General features: G+C 42.2%; 1 protein-coding gene across 6 annotated transcripts in view; it reads left to right on the top strand.

Annotated features, from left to right (window-relative positions):
• Positions 1-21,127, top strand: part of DZIP1 (DAZ interacting zinc finger protein 1) — a 63,699-nt gene that overhangs the window by 26,057 nt on the left and 16,515 nt on the right. For 5 of the 6 annotated variants that reach the window (XM_037743901.1, XM_017543568.1, XM_037743899.1 and 2 more), the window contains exons 11-15: positions 5,783-5,923; positions 6,451-6,499; positions 8,423-8,479; positions 12,136-12,192; positions 18,727-18,786. In XM_037743901.1, coding sequence (XP_037599829.1) covers positions 5,783-5,923; positions 6,451-6,499; positions 8,423-8,479; positions 12,136-12,192; positions 18,727-18,786 — 364 coding nt within the window. The remainder of the gene's footprint in view (positions 1-5,782; positions 5,924-6,450; positions 6,500-8,422; positions 8,480-12,135; positions 12,193-18,726; positions 18,787-21,127) is intronic. The other variant, XM_037743900.1, reaches the window with a different exon arrangement.

Here is a 21,127-nt window from a genome sequence, read left to right as displayed (position 1 = left end):
TTCTTCTTCCACTTCTTCTTCTTCCTCTTCTTTTCCTCTTCTTTCTTCTTTCTTCTTCTTCTTCCTCTTCTTTCTTCCTCTTCTTCTTTCTTCCTCTTCTTCTTTCTTCTTCTTTTTCTTCTTCTTCTTTTTCTTCTCTTTTCTTCTTCTTCTTTTTCTTCTCCTTCTTCCCCCTCCTCCTCCTCCTCCTCCTCCTTCTTCTTCTTCTTCTTCTTCTTCTTCTTCTTCTTCTCCTCTCCTCTTCTCTTCTCTTCTTCCTCCTCCTCCTTCTCCTCCTCCTCTTCCTCCTCCTTCTTCTTCTTTCTTCCTCCTCCTCCTCCTCCTTCTTCTTTCTTCTTCTCCTCCTCCTCCTCCTCCTTCTTCTTTCTTCTCCTCCTCCTCCTCCTCCTTCTTCTTCTTCTTCTTCTTTCTTCTTCTCCTTCTTCTTCTTCCTCTTCTTCTTCTTCTTCTTCTTCTTTCTTCTTCTTCTTCTTCTTCTTCCTTCTCCTTCTCCTTCTCCTTCTCCTTCTCCTTCTCCTTCTTCTTCTTCTTTCTTCTTCTTCTTCTTCTCCTTGTGAGACAGAGTCTCACTCTGTCGCCCAGGCTGGAGTGCAGTGATGCCATCTCAGCTCACTGCAACCTCCGCTTCCTGGGTTCAAATAATTCTCCTGCCTTAGCCTCCTGAGTAGCTGGAATTACAGGCATCTGCCACCATGCCCAGCTAGTTTTTGTATTTTTAGTAGAGATGGGGTTTCACCATGTTGTCCTGGCTGATCTCAAACTCCTGACCTCAGGTGATCCGCCTGCCTTGGCCTCCCAAAATACTGTGATTGCAGGCATGAGCCACTGTACCCGGCCTGCAATTTCTTTTAAGGGGTTCACCTGAATAAGGCAGACCCACACAGGATAATCTTCCTTTCCATAAGCTCAAAGTCCTAAGATTTGAGACTGCAATTGCATCTCCAAAGTCCCTTCACCTTTGCCATATTCTGTGATTCAGAAGCACAGCATAGGTTCTCTTCAGACCAGGGGACAGCATCACACAGGGCATGTACACCAGGGGTGAAACCTTGAGGGCCCCCTGAGAACCCTGCTTACCCCACCGCCTCTGACCTCTGGGCCCTGGTCACCTGATGTCGCTCCATCCAAGTAGGTAGTCCCTTTTCTTTATTATTCCCATCACATCTTGACCAGAGCTTGAGCACTATTTTAAATAGTTTACTTGCTTATTTGTTTACTTGTTTATAGTCTGTCTCTCCAATCACACCATCAGCCCTCTCAGTGAAGGGCTCCATCTATTTAGCTCTCCATTGTCTTCCCAGCATCCACTCATGTGCCTGAAATGTGGTTGGCACTTACTACAAACTTGCAGAATGAATGTGGAAGGTAGCTGGATGTCTCACAAGGGCATCATTCAGCCTTGTTTTCATAGATGGAGAAAGGCTGATTGTAGGTTTCAGAAGAGCAGGGTTGCCAGAATTGTCTGGAGGTCTAAGCACCGTCTGCTGTAGGGAGAACACTAGTTAGGATGATGGCGTTCACCTCCCAACGTATTTTATCTATGGCAGCTAAGATGTAGGATCCCAGGAGCAGTGGACAGTAGTTTCTCTGCACCACAGGTGGCTCCATTGTGCAAGGAGTGCGCTCCTTTGTCCCTCTGGGTTACACGGAAGCAAAAGTGGCCTGTTCTATGGTTCATGTCCTGGTGTCCTAGAGCTGACTCATACTGGCTCTCAGCTGTGCACATTTCTCCTCATCAGGGTGTGTTTTTGTTTTTCTTGAAAGCTGATTAATCAGCACAGCACTGGTTTCATGGAACATTTAGAAATAAGTGGATTTTTGTAGTTGCCATATACTTAATCCTTCTAAGAGTTCTATGAGGTAGGTGCTGTCACCCATTTTACAGGTGAGGAAACAGAGGCTTAGACAGATGCTGTCCTGCCCAAGGTCACTGATATTCGAACGCAGGCCCTGTGTACTCCAGGCCATACCGCACTGGCTTGCCTGTCTAGCTCCAGGCACTCACCTGTCAAGCTCCCAGCCAGGAAGAAAAACAGGCAGTGACAGCTTCGAGTGCTTGCTTTTCTGTAAGGATGCAGGATCTTTTGTTTGGATGCTCTGACGAAGTAAAGGGATACACTTCAGAATTACCTGAAACTCTTTTCCAAAGTACATGTGGCCAGCTCCACTCCCTGAGATCATGATTTAGTAGGCAAGTCTGGGACTGTGGATTTTGGGAAAAAAAAACAAACTAAAAGCCACCCAGGCTATTCTGCTTGGGATCTATGATTTGAACCACTGCTCTTAGATCATTAAAATCCCTACTCTTATTCTTCAAGTCATCTTTCTAATGTTGGTATTTAGGGACAGAATTCAGGTTTCTTTATTAATAGTGGGGGGATTTTAAAATCCTAGCTGCTTTAAAGTGTGTTTCAGGCAGGTGTGGGAATTTCAATGACCTTTTGGCTAGAATAGAATGCAAGTTGCAGTTTTTACAATTTGTCAAGTTATGATAGAGAGAAAGACTGACTGTTGTCACGGAGGAAGAAGGTGAGGCCTTTCCTGGTTCTGAGTGAGGTGCACGCCTCACGTACTGTGTCTGTGGGGGGATTTGTGCCTCCACTAGGCTGCACTCCTTCCTCATCTGTTGGTTTGGCTTGTTTAGAAGCTGCTTACCTCTCCCTTCTTTTCTCTTAAACCCTAACAGAGGGGTGAATTCAATCAGGTTTAGTAATCTCTGCCTGAGACCTAACTATTAATTATTCCACATGATTGGTGCCTGCTGTTCCCACAATGCACATATTGTATTTCTCTGTTTAGGGGAAGTTGCATTTGCCAACTTTCTATTGATTTACCTAGATTCTTGGCACATTTTTTTGTTTTAAATAACATCGGTAAGAGTTCAGAGGCAGTCACAGATAAGCGATGGCTTGCCCTTTTTACCCAACAGAAGACTCTGGAGAGCTTGGGAGATTGTCAGATGGTCACATAATGAAGGAAGGGAGGATGGGGTGATGTGGACCGGTAGGAAAAAATGTGTAGAGCTTGAAATGGGATCACAAGAAATGGGCTCATGAACTGCAAACTTCAAAATAATTTCTGGCTACATCTTGCCTAGACCCTCTCCATTCCTCTTTCAGTGAATGGTTTTCTGTGCCTTTCTGATTCATTCTTAACCCCTATATTAAAAATGATGTCATTTCTCAGATTTTCCCACACTTCCTTTCTTCCTGGGGCCTGGAAGGGCTCCCCATGTAGCTGATCAGGGCCAAGATCCTAAACTTCCATCTGGCAGCCTGGACAATTTTACTGGTGTTTCCTTCTATTTTTTAGCTCAATGTTTCCGAGACTGCTTTGGAGGCCACTTTTCCAGGGACCTGTAAAGATGTATGGAAAGCTCTTGACAATGCCCTCCTTGGGGGAGGTTCTTAGTATCCACTAGGATAGGATTCTTTGTAGGTTTCACTCGGAAAATCTTTCTAGATTGTTTCAACCCAGTGTTTGTTCAGCCTCAGGAGCACAGAGCATTTCAGAGGCAAGACCGTGCAGGAAGCTAAAACACTGCCCCCTTTCTTTTTTTTTTTTAAGATAGGGTTTTACTCTGTTGCCCAGGTCAGAGTGCAGTGGCATGAACATAGCTCACTGCAGCCCCAGCCTCCTGGACTCAAGCAACCCTCCCACCTCAGCCTCCTGAGGAATTGGGACTTCAGACTCACCCCACCACACCTAGCTAATTTTTAAAACTTTTTGTAGAGACAGGGTCTTACTATGTTGCCCAGGCTGACCTCCAAATCCTGGGGTCCAGCAATTCTCCCTCCTTGGCTCTCAAAAGGGCACCAACTTTGAAACTTGCATGTGAAAGTTTAAGTCTGGGCTCTGCCCCTTTTCAGCTGTCTCAGTTAGGGCCAGTGACTTTACCTTTCTATACTTGAGTTTTCCTGTCTGTACAATGGGGCCAAAACATGTATCCATAACAATGTGGTGTGGATTCAACAAAATGAACTGCATCTAGTACATAGTGAGTGTTAATTTTCTAAAAGCAAGGAAATGAGGAAATGCAGGCTTAGGTGTCCTGATATGCTCATCTCAGGCACAGATACTTCCTACTCATTTATTTGATCTGATCTGCATACCCCGTCACCACTTCCAGGCCTTAGACTTGGAGTGTCCTTCATCCCAGTTATGAAGCATTTTTTTTTTTTTTTTTTGAGACCGAGTCCCACTCTGTCACCCAAACTGGAGTGCAATGATATGATCTTGGTTCACTGCAGCCTCTACCTCCTGGGTTCAAAAATTCTCCTGCCTCAGCCTCCCAAGTACAGGTATTGATCGACTTACGACCTATGCAACTTACGACCATTCGACTTTACGACCACAATCGCTAGCCACGACTGCTCCGTGTCTGGCAGCACAAACGTTGCCCAGCTGGGCGTGCGACAGTGCGGACCAGCTTCTGGCAGCACTACCATCTCCGTGTGTACCATTTCAACTTTACATGTAGCCTACTCAACTTATGACCACATCGTGTTATGACTGGTCCGCGGTCCCGACCATGGTCGTAAGTCGAGCACTCGCTGTAACTAGGATTACGGGCGTCCATCACCACGCCTGGCTAATTTTTGTATTTTTAGTAGAGATGGGGTTTTGCCATGTTGGCCAGCATGGTCTTGAACTCCTGACCTCAAGTGATCTGCCTGCCTCGGCATCCCAAAGTGCTGGGATTACAGGCATGAACCACTGTGCCTGGCCTCAAGGCCCCCCCTCCTTTTTTTTAACCCTCTCTGTTTAAATAACTACTAAAATTGCTTTAAGCACCTTTCCTTCAATTATTGAAAACAAATTCTTCCTGAATTCTTTTTGTCCAGTCTATGATCTTCCCTGATATTATCTCTAAAGATGAATAAATCTGTGTGTCCCTGTACCTCTGTCCTCTGCATCTCTCCCTTTCTTTCCCTCCCTGCTTCTTTTCCTCTTCTCCTTCCTCCCTCTTCCCCTCTAATCCCCACCATGCCCCTTCTTTTTCTCAGTAAACATTTATTGAGAACCTGCTGAGGGCCAGGGATTGTGCTAGTTTCTGGGAATATAAAATAATTAAGATTTGGCCAGGCACAGTGGCTTACGCCTGTAATCCCAACACTTTGGGAGTTTGATTAGTGCGGATCACCTGATGTCAGGAGTTTGAGGCCAGCCTGGCCAACATGGTGAAACCCGGTCTCTACTAAAAATACAAAAATTAGCCAGGTGTGGTGGTGGGTGCCTGTAATCCCAGCTACTCAGGAGGCTGAGACAGGAGAACTGCTTGAACCTGGGAGGCAGAGGTGGCAGTGAGCTGAGATCATTCCACTGCACTCCAGCCTGGGTGGCAAAGCGAGACTCTGCCTCAAAAAAAAAAAAAAAAGTAAATTAAGATGTGCTCTCTGGCCTAGGATGGCCCATGTGGGTATGTGAAGGACAGGACTGCAGCAGAAATTTAGTATGGACGATCAGAGCCACTCTGCAGGAGAAGCCTGAATCCTTTATCATTGCTCCTCATGTGTTATTTCATGTTATGTGCTTAGTTGGATCAGCTGCTCCCATAATCAGTGTTGTCTGTTTGGGGTCATGAGCTCCCTTGGGAATACAGATGAAGCACCTAGAGCAACCAGGGCCAGGATATGCTATGATCAAAGATTTATTCAACGACTTGATGTGTATGGATAGCATCAGACCAGCAAAACAGGCAGGGCACATACTTGAAATCTGCAGAATGAAGATATTGCCCATGCAGCTTACAGATGAATGCCTTTCTTAACTTTTTTTTCAGCTTATGTCACATATAGAGAAACTTCGAACCTCAAAGATAGATGATCTAAATGCAAGCAATGTTTTCTACAAGAAAAGGATAGAAGAGCTAGGGCAGAGAATCCAGGAGCAGAACGAACTGATTCTAACTCAGAGACAGCAGGTACGTCTGGCGGCAGTGTGGCACTGGCTTCTTTAAGCAACACAGTGTAAATAAGGACATGTGTTTTTGCTATAAAGCATTTGTAACTAGTATAAGGTGAGGAATATGGAGTATTTTTCCCCTTTGATTGCTTGTAAAACTTAGTGCAATAAAATACATTTTTAAAGGTATTGAGAAGCAATATGTTGAAGATTTATAAAGTTCAAAATTAATTTGGTTTGAAGGTAGATAAGAATTTCTTTCAGTAATTACCTTAAGAAGCAGCCAAATCCAAATGCAACTTAAAAATCTTTTTTTGTTATTGTTGTTAGATCCAAGATGTACATGGACAGGTTTTTTACGTGAACATACTGTGTAATGGTGAGGTTTGGGTAATAACTTTTGCCACTATGCTTTTAAAGTCCATAGCCTTAGGTCTCTGGAGGATTTAGTGAAAAGATTAATTTACTAACAACATTATCTGTCCATGACCCTGTGTGTCCCTATCTAATTTCAAATGTATCACTAGAAGACTGTATTTTTTGCAGATTAAAGAGTGTACCTGTAGTCCATTAAACAGTGTCAGTGACCCCAAAGGTAAGTGGACGGAATCCCTGTGCTGCCAGTGAGGGGGGCCTCCCCAATTGCGCTGGGCTTCAGAGGAATGGGGGCCCCACTTGTTTATATGTGCTAAGATGGCATTCTTCTTGCTGTATTAATTTGGTAGATCTGTCCTCTATTATTTTAATTTGAGAGATTTGTTACCACAACCCAGAAAGGTGAAGAATTTTAAAAATCTAAACTATCATGTAGTTGTTTCATTTTTTAAATCAGAGTACTATTAGGCACATAATACCTGCTTGGGAACCATTTACCTCTTAACTTATACATTGTAGAACAGAGTTATGGCATACAAAGGCACAGGGTCTGTTGACAGACTGGGTTCCACTCCCATCTCTGGCACTTCGTAGCTTTGTGAATCTCTGCCTCAGTTTCCTCAGCTTTATAGTAGGAATATGAACAGTGTCTTTGTCTGTTTTCTCTGCTATAATAGCATAGCACTGACTGGTATTTATAAAAAAACAAAAAACAACGTTTCTGGAGGCTGGGAAATCCAAGAGCATAGTGCTGACATTTGGTGAGGGTCAACCCACAGTGCAAGGCATCACCTGGCCACCTAATGCCTGAGACAGAGAGAAGAGATTGGGCCAAACTCCTCTTTTTAAATCAGGAGCCCTCTCTCAATAACTAACCCACTCCTGCTACTGTTGCCACGTAACATTGTTACAATGGCAGTTAAATTTCAACTTGCATTTTTGAGGGGACATTCAAGTCATAGCAAATAGTAACTACATCATAGTCTTGTTACGAGAATTCAATGGGCCAATATACATGTTAAGCCCTCATTAAGTTAGCCATTGTTATTGATATTAAGCTCTTAGTAGGCCAGGCACAGTGGCTCACATTTGTAATCCTCGCACTTTGGGAGGCCGAGGCAGGAAGATCACTTGAGGTCAGGAGCTCGAGACTAGCCTGGGCAACACACCAAGTCCCCCATCTCTAAAAATAAAAAAATAAAAAATGAGCTGTGCATGGTGGCAGGCACCTGTAGTCACAGCTACTTAGGAGGCTGGGGTGGAAGAATCACTCAAGCCCAGAAATTCAAGCCTGCAATGAGCTACGATTGCACTACTGCACTCTAGCCTGGGTGACAGAGTGAAACCCACATCTATAAAAAACAAAAACCAAAAAACTCTTCATTATTATAAAGTGCTATAAAGGCTTGTGTTATTCTCAACTTTGGCTATTTGGGGGTTATAGGCTTGTTCTAAGCTTAGTGGGAATATGCATAACCTACTGACTGCAGCAATGATAGCCCACCTGTTTCCATATAATTCAAGAACCCCCCCCCACTTTCTCTCTCTCTCTCTCTCTCTCTCTCTCTAAACCAGTCAAGACCCTGGCACGCATTGACATTGCAAAAGAAAACAAAACAAACAAAAAAAGGAGCTAGACCAGACCAGAAGGGAGACTGGGAGCCTCAGGTTCAGGGTCCCACTTCTGTCTGGCTTCCTTCCCAGTGATTCCATTCAGTCCTGGTTCCCGCACGTCTCAGGTTCTGGAGGAATCTTTGTCTATTTGAGGAATGCCAACTGGGGGTGATACTGGGGTTTATGAGCTGGGTTTCCTCCTTCTTGTTTTGAGATAAAGACTTGGGGAAAGAAAGGGCTGTGGTTCTCCTCAACTCCTCTTCAAATAACAAGAGCTCAGGTAGGGAGGAATACCTGCATGATTAACTAGATATCATAACTATTTGACGGGAAAGCAATTCTGGGAAAAATTTAGCTTCAAAAGGATTTATGTTACACATATTTATTCTCTTGGTGAAATGCTATATATTGGTACATTTCATTTATTGTTTTTCATGGGGGCACAAATTAGGATAAGGGCTACAAAAATTTAATCCATAGCTTGTGATTTTTTTGTTGTTGTTGTTCATTTATTTTTCTGTCATTTCAGGAACTCCTTTAGCCTGGCAGACTTTTGAATCTCAGCCAGCTGCTCCAGCTGTGCCTAGTAAGTTCCTATAATAGATGCAGGGCTCTAAAGGTGTCTTTAAAATGCTAAACCAGGCCGGGCGCGGTGGCTCAAGCCTGTAATCCCAGCACTTTGGGAGGCCGAGGCGGGTGGATCACGAGGTCAAGAGATCGAGACCATCCTGGTCAACACGGTGAAACCCCGTCTCTACTAAAAATACAAAAAAAAAATTAGCTGGGCATGGTGGTGCGTGCCTGTAATCCCAGCTACTCAGGAGGCTGAGGCAGGAGAATTGCCTGAACCCAGGAGGCGGAGGTTGCGGTGAGCCGAGATGGCGCCATTGCACTCCAGCCTGGGTAACAAGAGTGAAACTCCGTCCCAAAATAAAATAAAATAAAATAAAATGCTAAACCAAAGCATAACTTATTATTTTTAGAGACTTTTCTATGAAAACCAATGTATTTAGAGATCGTGTAATGATTTATTTCGATTCTTGGTTTTGACCTAGTTCTAAAACCTAAGACTATAACTATCCACGTGATTTTGTGGTGATGTTGATTAGCCATAGCTATTATCTCACAATTTGTCTAAAAAGGGACAACAAAAATTCCTTGGCATCACTTCAGTTTATACTTGTAGACTTCTCAAAGTGACACACTGTGTGACTGCGTGTGGTGTCACCACACTTAGGCACTGCTGACACTCTTGCTGCTGCAGGCTCTGACAGGTGTCCTGTCTGTCCCCACTTGTGGTTAGTCTGGCCATCTGCTCTGTCTCCCAGAGCTGTCAAGATTCAGCAGTAAACCAAAAGGACATAATCTTTACAGTTTAGAAACTGACGGATGGTTGTTTAAAAGTACTAGCTAAATAGTTGAAATAGTTTTGCTTCCACTCAGGAAGGAGTAAGGGCAGACAGATGTGCCACGTGCACAGGGATCTGACCACGAGAGGAGCGTGGGCTGAGGCTGAGCACAGGGGCACGGGACCACGCACATGGGCCCAGGAATTGCGAGAGCACTGTGTGGTGACTAAAGGACATTCTTGAGCGTGTTTTGGAATTTGGCACTATTGGCTGGAAAATGCTGATGCTTTTAAGCACTCGGTCCTCCTCAGAGGCTTCTTGAGAGGAGTTTAAGTGCCAAGAGTCGGGTTGAGGGAGGAAGAGATGCTGAACCTATATCTTATGAGATGAAAGAAAAAAACACATTTCAGAGAAGGACAGAAAGGTCAGATACTAAATAAGTCAAACAAACAAAGAATATTCAGCAGCTGACCAAACTCAAATATACAAGGAAGAAAAAAATTTTTAAATCCAAGGCTATATTTAGAGTGGTTTTCTCCAAATGGAATATGCAAAATTTTCTATTGGAATATGGGAAAAAATTATTAGATGTTATTTTTATATATTAATAATCTCATCCTTTGAATTTTTTCATTTTTTGTTTTAAAATGTGCATATTTCTATTATAGTACATATAAAATTCACTTAAATAAATATGTATGTATCTAGGGGAACTTTTACTGACTGGGGAATGTGGTGAAAAAATGTGATGCCACTGTCTCTAGAAAATTCCTAAAATAATAAATAAAAATAGGCCCATACCCCCATAGATAGGAGTCCCTTCCGAGTGAGGCACGGCTCAACCCATTCCTCTTCCCAGCATACAAAAAGGATCTAAACGCCAAGGTTCTAATGATGGCAGGGAAGTTCTCATCACTGAAAAGAAAACATATACTCTAAAGTTTCGGATCAGAAAATCTAAATCACAAAGTGAAAGTCAGCTTAGGAGATATGCAATAAATAAATCAGATCTATACCCAGTAAAATGAAGAATTGTGATGTCTAATATAAGGCAGATATGGTCAAACCTGTTGATTCCACCCATTTATACCCTTGGTGATTTAGACACTAGTCAGTCATTTACTGATTGACTACCCTTTCATAATAAGGGGAATGAATTCTGTAGTTTAGGGAAAAGACCAAATTATAATCAATTTTAGCAGCATAAGATCTTTTGTTTCTGTAAGCTGGAATAATATCTAAATCAGGAATACTTAGTATGCTATATTTTTTTTTTCCTGTAAAAGGCCAGATAGTGATTTACATTAGGCTTCACAGGCTAGATGATCTGTTTTGCAACTATTGAACTCTGCTACTGTAGTGCAAAATCAGCCATAGACAATATTTAAGTGAAGGAGCCTGGCTGTGTTCCAATAAAAATGGGCAGTGGACTGGGTATGTCTCATGGACTAGTTTACCAAAACTTGATCTAGATTATATAAGTTGTAAATGGGTACGAAGGCAATATTTCCAGAGTCTGTGAGCAATTTGCAAATAGGAATCGAACACTTTCACTAGAAGCCATCGTGAAGACAAAAAATGTATACCTACAGAAGTAGCTGATGGCTGGGCGTGGTGGCTCATGCCTGTAATCCCAGCACTTTGGGAGGCCGAGGTAGGTGGATCACTAAGGTCAGCAGTTTGAGACCAGCCTCGCTAACATGGTGAAACCTCGTCTCTTTAAAAATACAAAAATTAGCTGGGTATGGTGCCTCATGCCTGTAGTCCCAGTTATTCAGGAGGCTGAGGCAGGAGGGTCTCTTGAGCCTGGGAGGCAAAGGTTTTAGTGAGCCGAGATCATGCCGCTGCACTCCAGCCTGGGTGACAGGAGTGAAACCCTGTCTCAGAAAACAAAACAAAACAAATAAGTAGCTGAGGTTTGTGGCCAGTATTTTTTTTAGGGTAAGATTCAAATTAAAAGTCTGTCTTGATGTAATAAAGAAGCAGTAAACTAATAGACAAATACTGTTTAGTGAAAACAAACTGGACCAATAAATAGTCCAGAGAGAACTCTCGGCTAAGAATTGTCAAGTATTGGAAGAAGGCTGTGGAAAAATTTAATTTTCTGGAGAAATTTAAATTAAAGAGCATATAGTCTTATTTAAGTTGGCTAAAGCCCTCTCTACAGGCTGTGACTGAATTAATACCTTCACATAATGTCTTCCAGCCCAGTGATTAGAGTACTTTTCAAAACTGGTTTATTGTGTATGAATGTTCATTGCAGCTTTATTCATAATAGCTAAACAGTGGAAACAACCTAAATGTCCATCAACTAATGAAAAGGTAAATAAAATGTGGTCAGTTTATAAAACAGAATGCTGTTTGCCCATAAAAATACATGCTGATATTTATATACATACTACATCATAGATGAAACTTGATAATATTATGCCAAGTGAGCAAAGCCAGATGCAAGGGACCACATATTGTATGACTTCATTTATTATAGAAATGTCAAGAATAGGCAAATTCAAAGAGACAGATAGTAGATTGTTTCTTGGGGATGGGGAAGGGGCAGAAATGAGGTCTGATGGCTACTGGGCATGGGCATTTTGAAGGAGGTGATGATGAAAATGTTCTAGAATCAGACAGTGGTTGTGGTTGCACAGCCCTGTGAATATGCTAAAAAAAACCCCACTGAATTGTGTATTTTTAAAAGGTGAATATATCTCCATAAAGCCGTTATGAATATAAGTTTAGGTTAGTTGTGTAATATCTTGGTCACTTGAAATATTTGCCCCTTATGGTCTCTATGTATCTTGACAAATTTGAGGCATATTTGGCTATCATCACGTTCAGATGCTTATGCTTTAACTATGGAACTTCTGAGTCCTTCCTTTTTATGCTGTTTCAGTGAATACCCCAGCTCTGCACACTTTGGAAACTAAATCAAGTCTGTCAGTGGTGCATGGTAAGTTTCAGTAATAGTCTCAGTGTTTTATGTGCAGTTGCCACCCTGAGTTAGATAACTTATTAACCAAAACTGCTTCTATGGAGGTAATTATGTAAAACAGGAAACATTTTAGTGATTGCAAAACAGTTATTAAAACTGCAGTCTTCATAATACTGTTGTAAACTGGACATACCTACCGAAGTCTTAAAGTATAAAAGGTACGTATAGGTATAAAAGGTGGCCACACTCGCAAGTAGAGATTTTAACTTTGAGTAGTGTCTTGATTATTTATGATTTTGTGGAAAGTCGTAGGTGTTGGGTAAGAGTGAGGGTGACCTGCTACCAGACCAGCCAACCAGCACATGCCACAGGGCACATGTGGTTGTTTTTATAACTTTCAATGTGGCAGCAAGTCACCTTTTCTAAACAAACAGTTTGAATGACTGGTTGGGAAAATCTAGAAAAGACATGTGATGGAAACCAAAGGAAATAGGTAGGAACCACTGGGTGAAATCATTGTCAGGGTTCAGTTCTTGGACCAGATCAAAAGAGATAATTGTTATTAACATGATCCAATAGACGGGCTGAATATTTGTAGCCGTAATTCACTTTTTATACAGTGAAAGTGCTAACAGTTTTTATAGTACGTTCTTTAATATGATGTTTTCCTGTGGTCTGTTGGATATTACAAACAAATTAAGACGAGAGAAGGACCATCTTTTTCCTGTCTCACATACAGTTGCTCTGGAATCCAGTGATTATTTCACTCTTCTTTCATTTTTGGTCTTTTAAAAAGGTTACTCTTAAACCCATCATCTAACTGGTCCGTTTAGTGGCACTTCTTGTCTTCAGAAATATTGCGGTCTGTATATCATGAACTTTAGTAATAATTTTAATCCTTTTTACTCATGACTGACTCATGAAGTGTTTATCGCACCTTATTTTTTTTCCAAAGATCATTTCAGGAAGATCAGTTGTCTTGAGTATGTGATCACAATATGCAATGTCTAAATTCTCCATATATTGATCTTCTTATTTACAAGTGTTTGGAGTATGCAGTTTTTTTCCTTTAGGCTAGTAATAGATCAAAGCAGGTTGGACATAAATAAATTTGCTTTAATAGTGAGCATATAAGAAAAGTATCTCTAGCAGTCATTCTGTATTCATATTATTTTATGTCAGGTCTAAAATCTCTCTGTTGCCTCCTTTTACTCGGGTTGACTTTTGTAAAGCATTGCTGGCCACTTCTCTTTTGCACTTCAACAGTGTATTTTAGTTTCTTTGACTTCCCTGCCCCTCCACTTTGCTTTTGTTAGCTTTCTGTATGACATTACACATGGTCCCCAGTCTCTTTGTCATATATTTTTGTTGCTAACTAAAGGATACCCCAGTAGGTACATTAAGCTGTTAGGGGTTAATTCAAGGGTCCTGAAAAATCGATAATTTTTAAAGGATGTGTTCGTGGGGATCCTACCCTCACTGGCCCAGAGCTGCACAATTCAGCCATGCCCCCTTCCTGGCATCTGCTGGGATTGAAATGCTAGTTTTAAATGCCAGCCAGACTTGGGACAGGGCCCACAGCCCTTGGATGGGGATCAAAGCTGATCTGTGAGCATCTCAGTGGGCAGGAGCTAGGAAGAGACTTGGCCAGGGCTCACTGATGTCCCCCACCCCGTCAGGTCAGCAAGGGCAAAGTAGGGCAGGTTAGTCATGGATTGCGTAACGTTTATTTGCCCGTTCACTCTCTGTCCTTTGTTCCATCTCAAAGCTTGATTAGTTTCTTTACCATGAAAAATCTCGCGATTCCTTACTATCGTAGGTCAGGTCCCCTGGGAAACAGACTCATGCGGAAGTTTACGGGTGGAAAGTGGGGGTGCCCTCAGACAACACCTGTGAGAAAAGCAGCATTGGGCAAAGGGGACCTCGAACCCAGACCCAGCTGCACTGGAGGCCTCATCTAATCCTGCTTCAAAGCTGCGGAGCTGGGATGAGCACTCCGGCTTGTCCTCCGCTGAGGTAGGGTAGGGCCACTGCCCCCTGCATTGATTTGTCATCTGATGAAGACTGCCCCGAGGAGAGGGTGAGCTAAAGCAGCCTGGAAGGGACTCCACTGTGAGCTGCTAGGAGCCAACATTGCCAGAGCGTCTGTCCTGAGAGGATCTAGGTAAAATGGGAACCCTAATGAATCCCCTGCTTTTACTTCTGCTGCACAAGCTGAACAGCACAGGCAGTAGGTTCTGATTCTAAGGCACTTGATAGGATGAAACACAGGCTCTGGGGAAGATAAATGATCATGCTTGATTCCCATCCCCCAGTATGTATCTTTTCTGGACAAATCTCAAATTTTTAGTAGTATTTCCACCACTGGAGACCACTTTGCTCTTTGCTTATGGAGTTGTGACTAAATGGTGGTATTAGGATGCCCAGAAAAAAGTATTCTTTGTTGTTGCTGTTAAACTGGCCCATACACCAATTGCTTAGGTTGCCTGGCCTGATTATGTGGCCCACTTTTAAAGCAACCTGTGTAGTGAAGATGCAAAATAATCAATTTTCCCAAAGTCTATGAGCACCTGCTAGATTCTACCTACATGTAAAGCCCTCCTTTAATTTGTTCTATAAAATGTGAGGGGCTTATGTATACCTGACTTTAATTGTATATAGCTACAATGAGGACCACAAAAACTGGAAACGTTTTTTTTTTGTTGTTTTTTTGAGACCAGGCATTTCTCTGTTTCCCAGGCTGGAGTGTGGTGGTATGATCATAGTTCACTGCAGCCTCAACCTTCTGGGCTCAAGTGATCCTCCCACGTAGTTGAGACTGCAGGGGTTTGCCACCATACCTGGTTAATTTTTTAATTTATTGTATAGACAGCATCTCATTATGTTGCCCTGACTGGTTTTAAATACCTGGGCTCAAATGATCTTCCTGCCTTGGCCTTCCAAAGTGCTAGGACCACAGGCGTGAGCCCCTGCACCCAGCTTAGAAACATTTTGATTAGACTTTATAATTATTTTTATGTTTTGCTCTCAAAGCAAGTATTCTACATCTTGAAATACTGAAACTTGATACAATCAATAGTTTATTGTCCAATACATGACAGGTAGTATGTTCCAGAGTTCTGTGTCTCTTGATGGGAAGAAAGACGGCCTCTCTCTCTGGACACCACTGGCCCAAACAGTGTTGCAGAAGTGGGATGGGGACTCTTGAAAGGAAGTCTTAGTTCAATGGGATTCAGCCCTGTAAAGGAGAATGGGGCTTATCCTTGTCAGGTGACCATGCTTACATGCAGTCACAAGGGGAAATGTCTGGATGTGCCAACAGGATCTCCTAGACAGATATCCTGGAAAAGCTCAGGAGAGTCTTAAGTGAATATGTTTTTGATAGGAGTTAACATGCCATCTGTAGTTATACGTTTCTCCAGTGGGGTCCCGCCACTCCTGCCTCCCTTCCTTCACCAACCACTGGGTAATGACAATTGTGGGCCACTCCTGAGTGTAAGGCCAAGGCTGGCATGATGGAGATACAGAAATGAATTGGAAACGAAAATTTGTCCCCAAGGAACTGAGAGCTTATAAAGGAGACCACATGCTTATACCTATGGTGCAAGGTGAGAGCCATTGAGAAACGAAATGGGTATCCAAGCAGGGGAGAGATTTTCTCCATTTTGGAGACTCTGGGAAGACTTCCATACCTGATATTTGGCCATTTCAGCCAAGTAGGAGGCAAGTATGTCAGGATGGCATCCTAGGCAAAGCAAACAGTAAGAAGGAAAAGGTGGCAGGAAAGCACTAGATGTGACTTAGCAGTGCAGAGTAATTACTCGGCTATGCATAGAGAAGAAGAGGAGATGGGAGGGAAGTGAGGTTGGTTGAGGCTGTTCATGGCACCTGTTGAGTGCCAGGCTGCAGCTGTCCAAGGGCATTCTTGTGGCATTGTGTAGCCACTGAGTGTTCTTGAGGCTGGTCGTGTAGAATTGGAGACCTGGGCTATGAAGGGCTTGGCCTAACGAGAGCATGTCCAGAGAATCTGAGCTGGGGAGACTAGTTGTGGGTGTGGGTGATCCTGCATTTGAGTTTCCGCCCCAGGAGTCTGGGTTGTGGTGATGAGACTGGAGAATGAGTGGACAGATCAGCAGTTTGGTGAAGTGAGCAGGTGATCGGGGCCAGGGCCAGGGCCAGGGCCAGGGCCAAGGAAAGTCAGAGCACAGTGAACTCTGATAATGGGTGGACAGCGGTGGCATTTGGAGAAGTCAGGAAGACAAGCTTAGTGAGCACCAGTGGGCAGGAATAATAGCTTCATGGCCAAGTCCCCAGATTTTGGAAGCAGGTAGTCCAGATTCACAGCCCACCCCTAAGCCATGGGCTTGGGTTGCCTTGTCTGCCAAGTGCAGAGAACAGCCATGGCCATTGTGATGGTCCAGCAAGACACAAGCCACTGAGTAAGCTCTGGCCAGTGTTAGCTTCAAAGGTGGGCACGATGAGGTCCAGACAAAGTCAGCCAGGCGCAAAAGGGCAGGGGTAGGTAGAGGCCCAAGATCCTTTCTTCTGGAGACAGTGGTAGGAAACTGACAAGGTTTGTTTATTTTTGAAAGCCTCCAACAAGTTCATGGGAGAGTCAGATCTCTGAGTGTTCTGACTCTCACCTTGGATCTCAGCTCAGGACAGGATTGGGAACATTTGAAGACTAGACTGGTGGCTTACAAAGCACAAGGAGGCCAGGTCCTTCCCTTCTGATGTGGTACATCAGCCTGCTTGTTTGGGGAGCTGGGGTTTGGCCACCCTCACTTACCCAGCCCTTGTTATGGGAACCATGTTCAGGGATCTGCCCTTCTACCAGAACTCTTCCTCTATACATAGAGGGAAACACATCAGAGCCTGGCAGTTTATCCTGAACCCTAGAGAAGTAAGTCATAGGAATATCCCTGTAATAAAATCATAAATATGTGTGAGATTATTTCATGAAATGTTTATTAAAAGTTTCCACGTGACCTTATTTTGATCACAAAGTACAATAAAATGCAAACGGTGTGACTTCCTAAAATCTGAAAATAGTTATCCTCCTTAAATCTCTATTTTTAGCAGTTCAAACTAGTAATACAGCCAATTTGTATGATTTTTTAAAATCTTGATGCTATATAACAAGTTTGAAAAGCATATTTTTGGTGGTCAGCAGCTGTGGTACCTGGTGGACTTAAATGTTTCTTCCATGGCTATGTCCACACTTCAGCATTAAGGTGGTCTTACTCAGTCATAGGCTGTATTCCAGAAGTTCACTTGAAAGTAGTTTAAGATGCATTTCTCCCATACAGCCAATGTTACATAGGTTGACTAGATTGCTGGCTAAGCTATAAGAACCTATTTATATGTACCTAAATCAATCAGTCAATCTATCTATCTATCTATCTATCTATCTATCTATCATCTCTCTATCATTTATCTATCTATCTGAAATAGAGTACTAGAAATACCCTTTAACAAATAAAAAAAACAGACCCTTTAAAGTAGGAAGCATTAAAACTGAAATACGCCTCTGTATCCCTGCCCTGCCACCTGGTGAGCACTTGGTAACTATTGGCCGTTTTTACCCTGGCCCGTCACCCACTCCCAGGTCTGGTGGTAGAATGCAGTGACCTCCCCCTTGGAGGTAAAAGTGGAGAGCTGGTGGGGGGAAGTGCATTTTATCAGTCTCCAAGCTGAAGGTGAGTGAACCATGCACCAACTTTGCTGGTTGCCTTGTATCCTGTGTCTAATGCCTGACCACCATTATTAAACCGTCACCCAAAAACCTGACCTTCCTGATGATGGACATTTCCTTCAGTTGATAGGATAGGATTTGGTTTTAATGTCTGCTGCTGGCAGGTTTCCTTGTGCAGGCACATAACATTTCTCTGAGGAAAGTCACCCAAAGACCTCATCTACCCTGAGTGTGGTTGCTGTTCTGGGGTGAGACTGGGAAGAGCCCTTATTCATTTGCCCAGCTGTGGGGCCAGAGCATTCTCCAGCCCTGGAACTAGGTCTTAAAATGCATCCATGCAGGTGTCTAAGAATGGCTCTCAGCCTAGCTGCTGACCCCTCTCCTGTCATTCCCCTTTTATTTTCTTTGTCTTACCACTTGAAAACCATGGGGTTAGCACTAGGAACAAATGGGAATCCCAGGGCCTTGGGAATTTTATCGTGTTTTGTAGTTGAAATATTTTCATTAATTTTGTTTAGCCACTTGATCGAAATACTTTATAAGTAATGAAGATCTTTTGCAGTTATGACCTTGTGTCTTAAAAGGGTATTGTGCACTAGGTTGATGAATAAGAAACTTTAATTATTTAAAAATGTAATTTCTGTAGAGTGTAGTTAATGGAAAGTACACAGAAAGAGAAGATGCCATAAAAAGGTGACCATCTTTAACTGTCTCAACATTTTTTCCTCAGCAAATTCTTGCTATTTAGGCATGACTGAAATACCATGGAAGTATATCTTTTGAAATTATTTGAAAGGAAACTAATGTTACTTCGCTGTTGTCCTGTTTGTACTATTCTTATTTTTCCTTGTTAATAGAACAGGCATTCTCGTCGCACATACTGGAACCAATAGAAGAACTTTCAGAGGAAGAAAAAGGTAACAAAGGATTGCTCAGGTTTACCTGTACGGGTTATGTTTGCATGCTGGAACCCAGGCCTGGAAAATATGAGCCAGTGGTTTTTATCCCACTACTTCAAAATTAGGAAAGACATTTAGATTTGAATTTTACTTTCAACCCTCATGGAGTATTCTGTTATTCTATTCTTTTAATATTCTGTTCTGTTTTCCCCTGCTGCATGGTATTCTTATGCAAGCAGATGAAATAAGAAATTTCCTGTCAGGGAACTTGAAAAAAAATTAAGTCTTTATTTCAATGCGGATTGTTCTGATGAGATGACATGTTGACACACACGTGTGTTGTGTAGCAGAGGATCTGAAAATATTTGTATCATAGTGGTGATTGATCATACCCTTAATCTGAAATGAATTGGTGAAGTGCTTATTTCCAAATTATTTTTAATAGCAAGAGAAAGCATGTCTAAGTCCTGGATGTGGAATATTTACGTGCAAAACAATATCTTCATGTTGGAATTTGGGAGCTGTTACAGGTGTTGGGAGATAATTATTACTGCTCACTCATTTTATTTGATAGTTCTAAAAATTATTTTCTATCAATTAGTTTTTCGAGTTTATGAAGAAAGGTTTAATTATGAGGAACATTTTCTAATGCTAGATTTGTAGACTTTGAAAACAATTATGTTTGAATCAGTTTATTATAATTTTTTCTTATTAATTATAAGAATTCACCACATATCACTTCTTTAGGATACAGCAAATTGTCAATACTTATATTGGTTCTGGTTTTGTCATGTTTGTCAGGAAGATAAGTCAAATGATCTATATTCTAATATGTAAATTCAATATTTATTATAACTCTTCTCTTGTTCTCTAGACATTTGCCAATTTTTTTATTTTTATAAGGCTACAAATTGAGAATGGACTAAATCAGGCATATTCATAATACCTATATGATGAACACTTTCAATCTGATCTTGCTGTGCTAATGGTCACTAACTTTTTAATATTTGTATGGGGTTTGTTTATTTTGTTTCCATGTATCTTTGTAATTTGTCTTGACTTTCTATATTTTAGACAGACTATTTAGTTCAGGATTGTGTACCTTCCTGTCCAAACGTTTGGCACTGATTTTGTTCATGTTTGTCACTGATTTTGAAGAGTTTGGTTTTAGCTGCTTCATTTCCTTCTTCTTTCTTTGTAATTGCTGTTCCAATGTTTAGAAACCTGCTTCTTTCAGAAACAAGAGTGACTGTAGGTACATTAAATTCATAAAGCAATAAAAACTTATTGAGGAAAATTTTAGGGGTATTCTGATGAGCATAATCTTAAAATATATTGTCACCCTCTTATGAGGTCCTCAGCCTTGTTCCATTGTTAAACAAATAAATTGCTGGGTGGCTCATTCCCAGATATTTCCAGCACCTTAAAGATGGCCACAGCCCAGGCACCAAACAAGATCCTGCAGGCTAAATCGATTCCGTAGATGCTGACTTGTTCCAGCTGCACTATGGGCAACTATTTTACAGTTGGTTGCCAATATTTAATTGTAGTGCAATCTACACAATTTCATTATCTATCACTAGGTAATAAAGTCCCTTCCAACTCAGAAATTCTGATTGTTGTTTTTTGTTTGTTTGTTTTTTGTTTTTTTGAGACAGAGCCTCACTCTGTTGCCCAGGCTGAAGTGCAGTGCCACGATCTTGGCTCACTGCAAACTCCGCCTTGCGGGTTCAGGCAAGTCTCCTGCCTCAGCCTCCTGAGTAGCTGGGATTACAGGCATGCACCACCATGCCCAGCTAATTTTTTGTATTTTTAGTAGAGATGGGGTTTCACCATGTTGACCAGGATGGTCTCGATCTCTTGACCTCGTGATCCACCCGCCTCGGCCTCCCAAAGTGCTGGGATTATAGGCTTGAGCCACCGCGCCCAGCTCATTTTTGTATTTTTAATAGAGACAGGGTTTCACCATGCTGGCCAGCATGGCCTAGATCTTTTGACCTTGTGATCCACCCATCTTGGCCTCCCAAAGGGCTGGGGTCACATGCGTGCACCACTGCACCCGGCCTGGTTGCTTTTTAAAATTATTTGCTCTGTGCCACAATACAATACCCTGAAAACTCTGGGTGCATGGTCTGCTTAGCAACATTTAGCAGAGCTAAGCCACCGTCACCAGCTATGGAAGCAGCCTCCAGTTTGCCATAATCCCCCTCAACTCTTTTTGCCTCACATTGCCTTCTTTGCTTTGTGTAGGAATATGAGCTTCTGAGCCCCATAGGTTGACGAGAGATAGTGCTTAAAAAATATTGTCGGGAAGTGATTTTCAACCATCCCTTTTGGTTTTCCAGGATGAACAAATCTT

The sequence above is a fragment of the Cebus imitator genome, unplaced genomic scaffold (assembly GCF_001604975.1).
Source record: "Cebus imitator isolate Cc_AM_T3 unplaced genomic scaffold, Cebus_imitator-1.0 Scaffold158, whole genome shotgun sequence".
Lineage (NCBI taxonomy): Eukaryota > Metazoa > Chordata > Mammalia > Primates > Cebidae > Cebus > Cebus imitator.
Note: the sequence above shows the minus strand (reverse complement) of the source record. Positions and strands in the feature narration are given on the sequence as shown.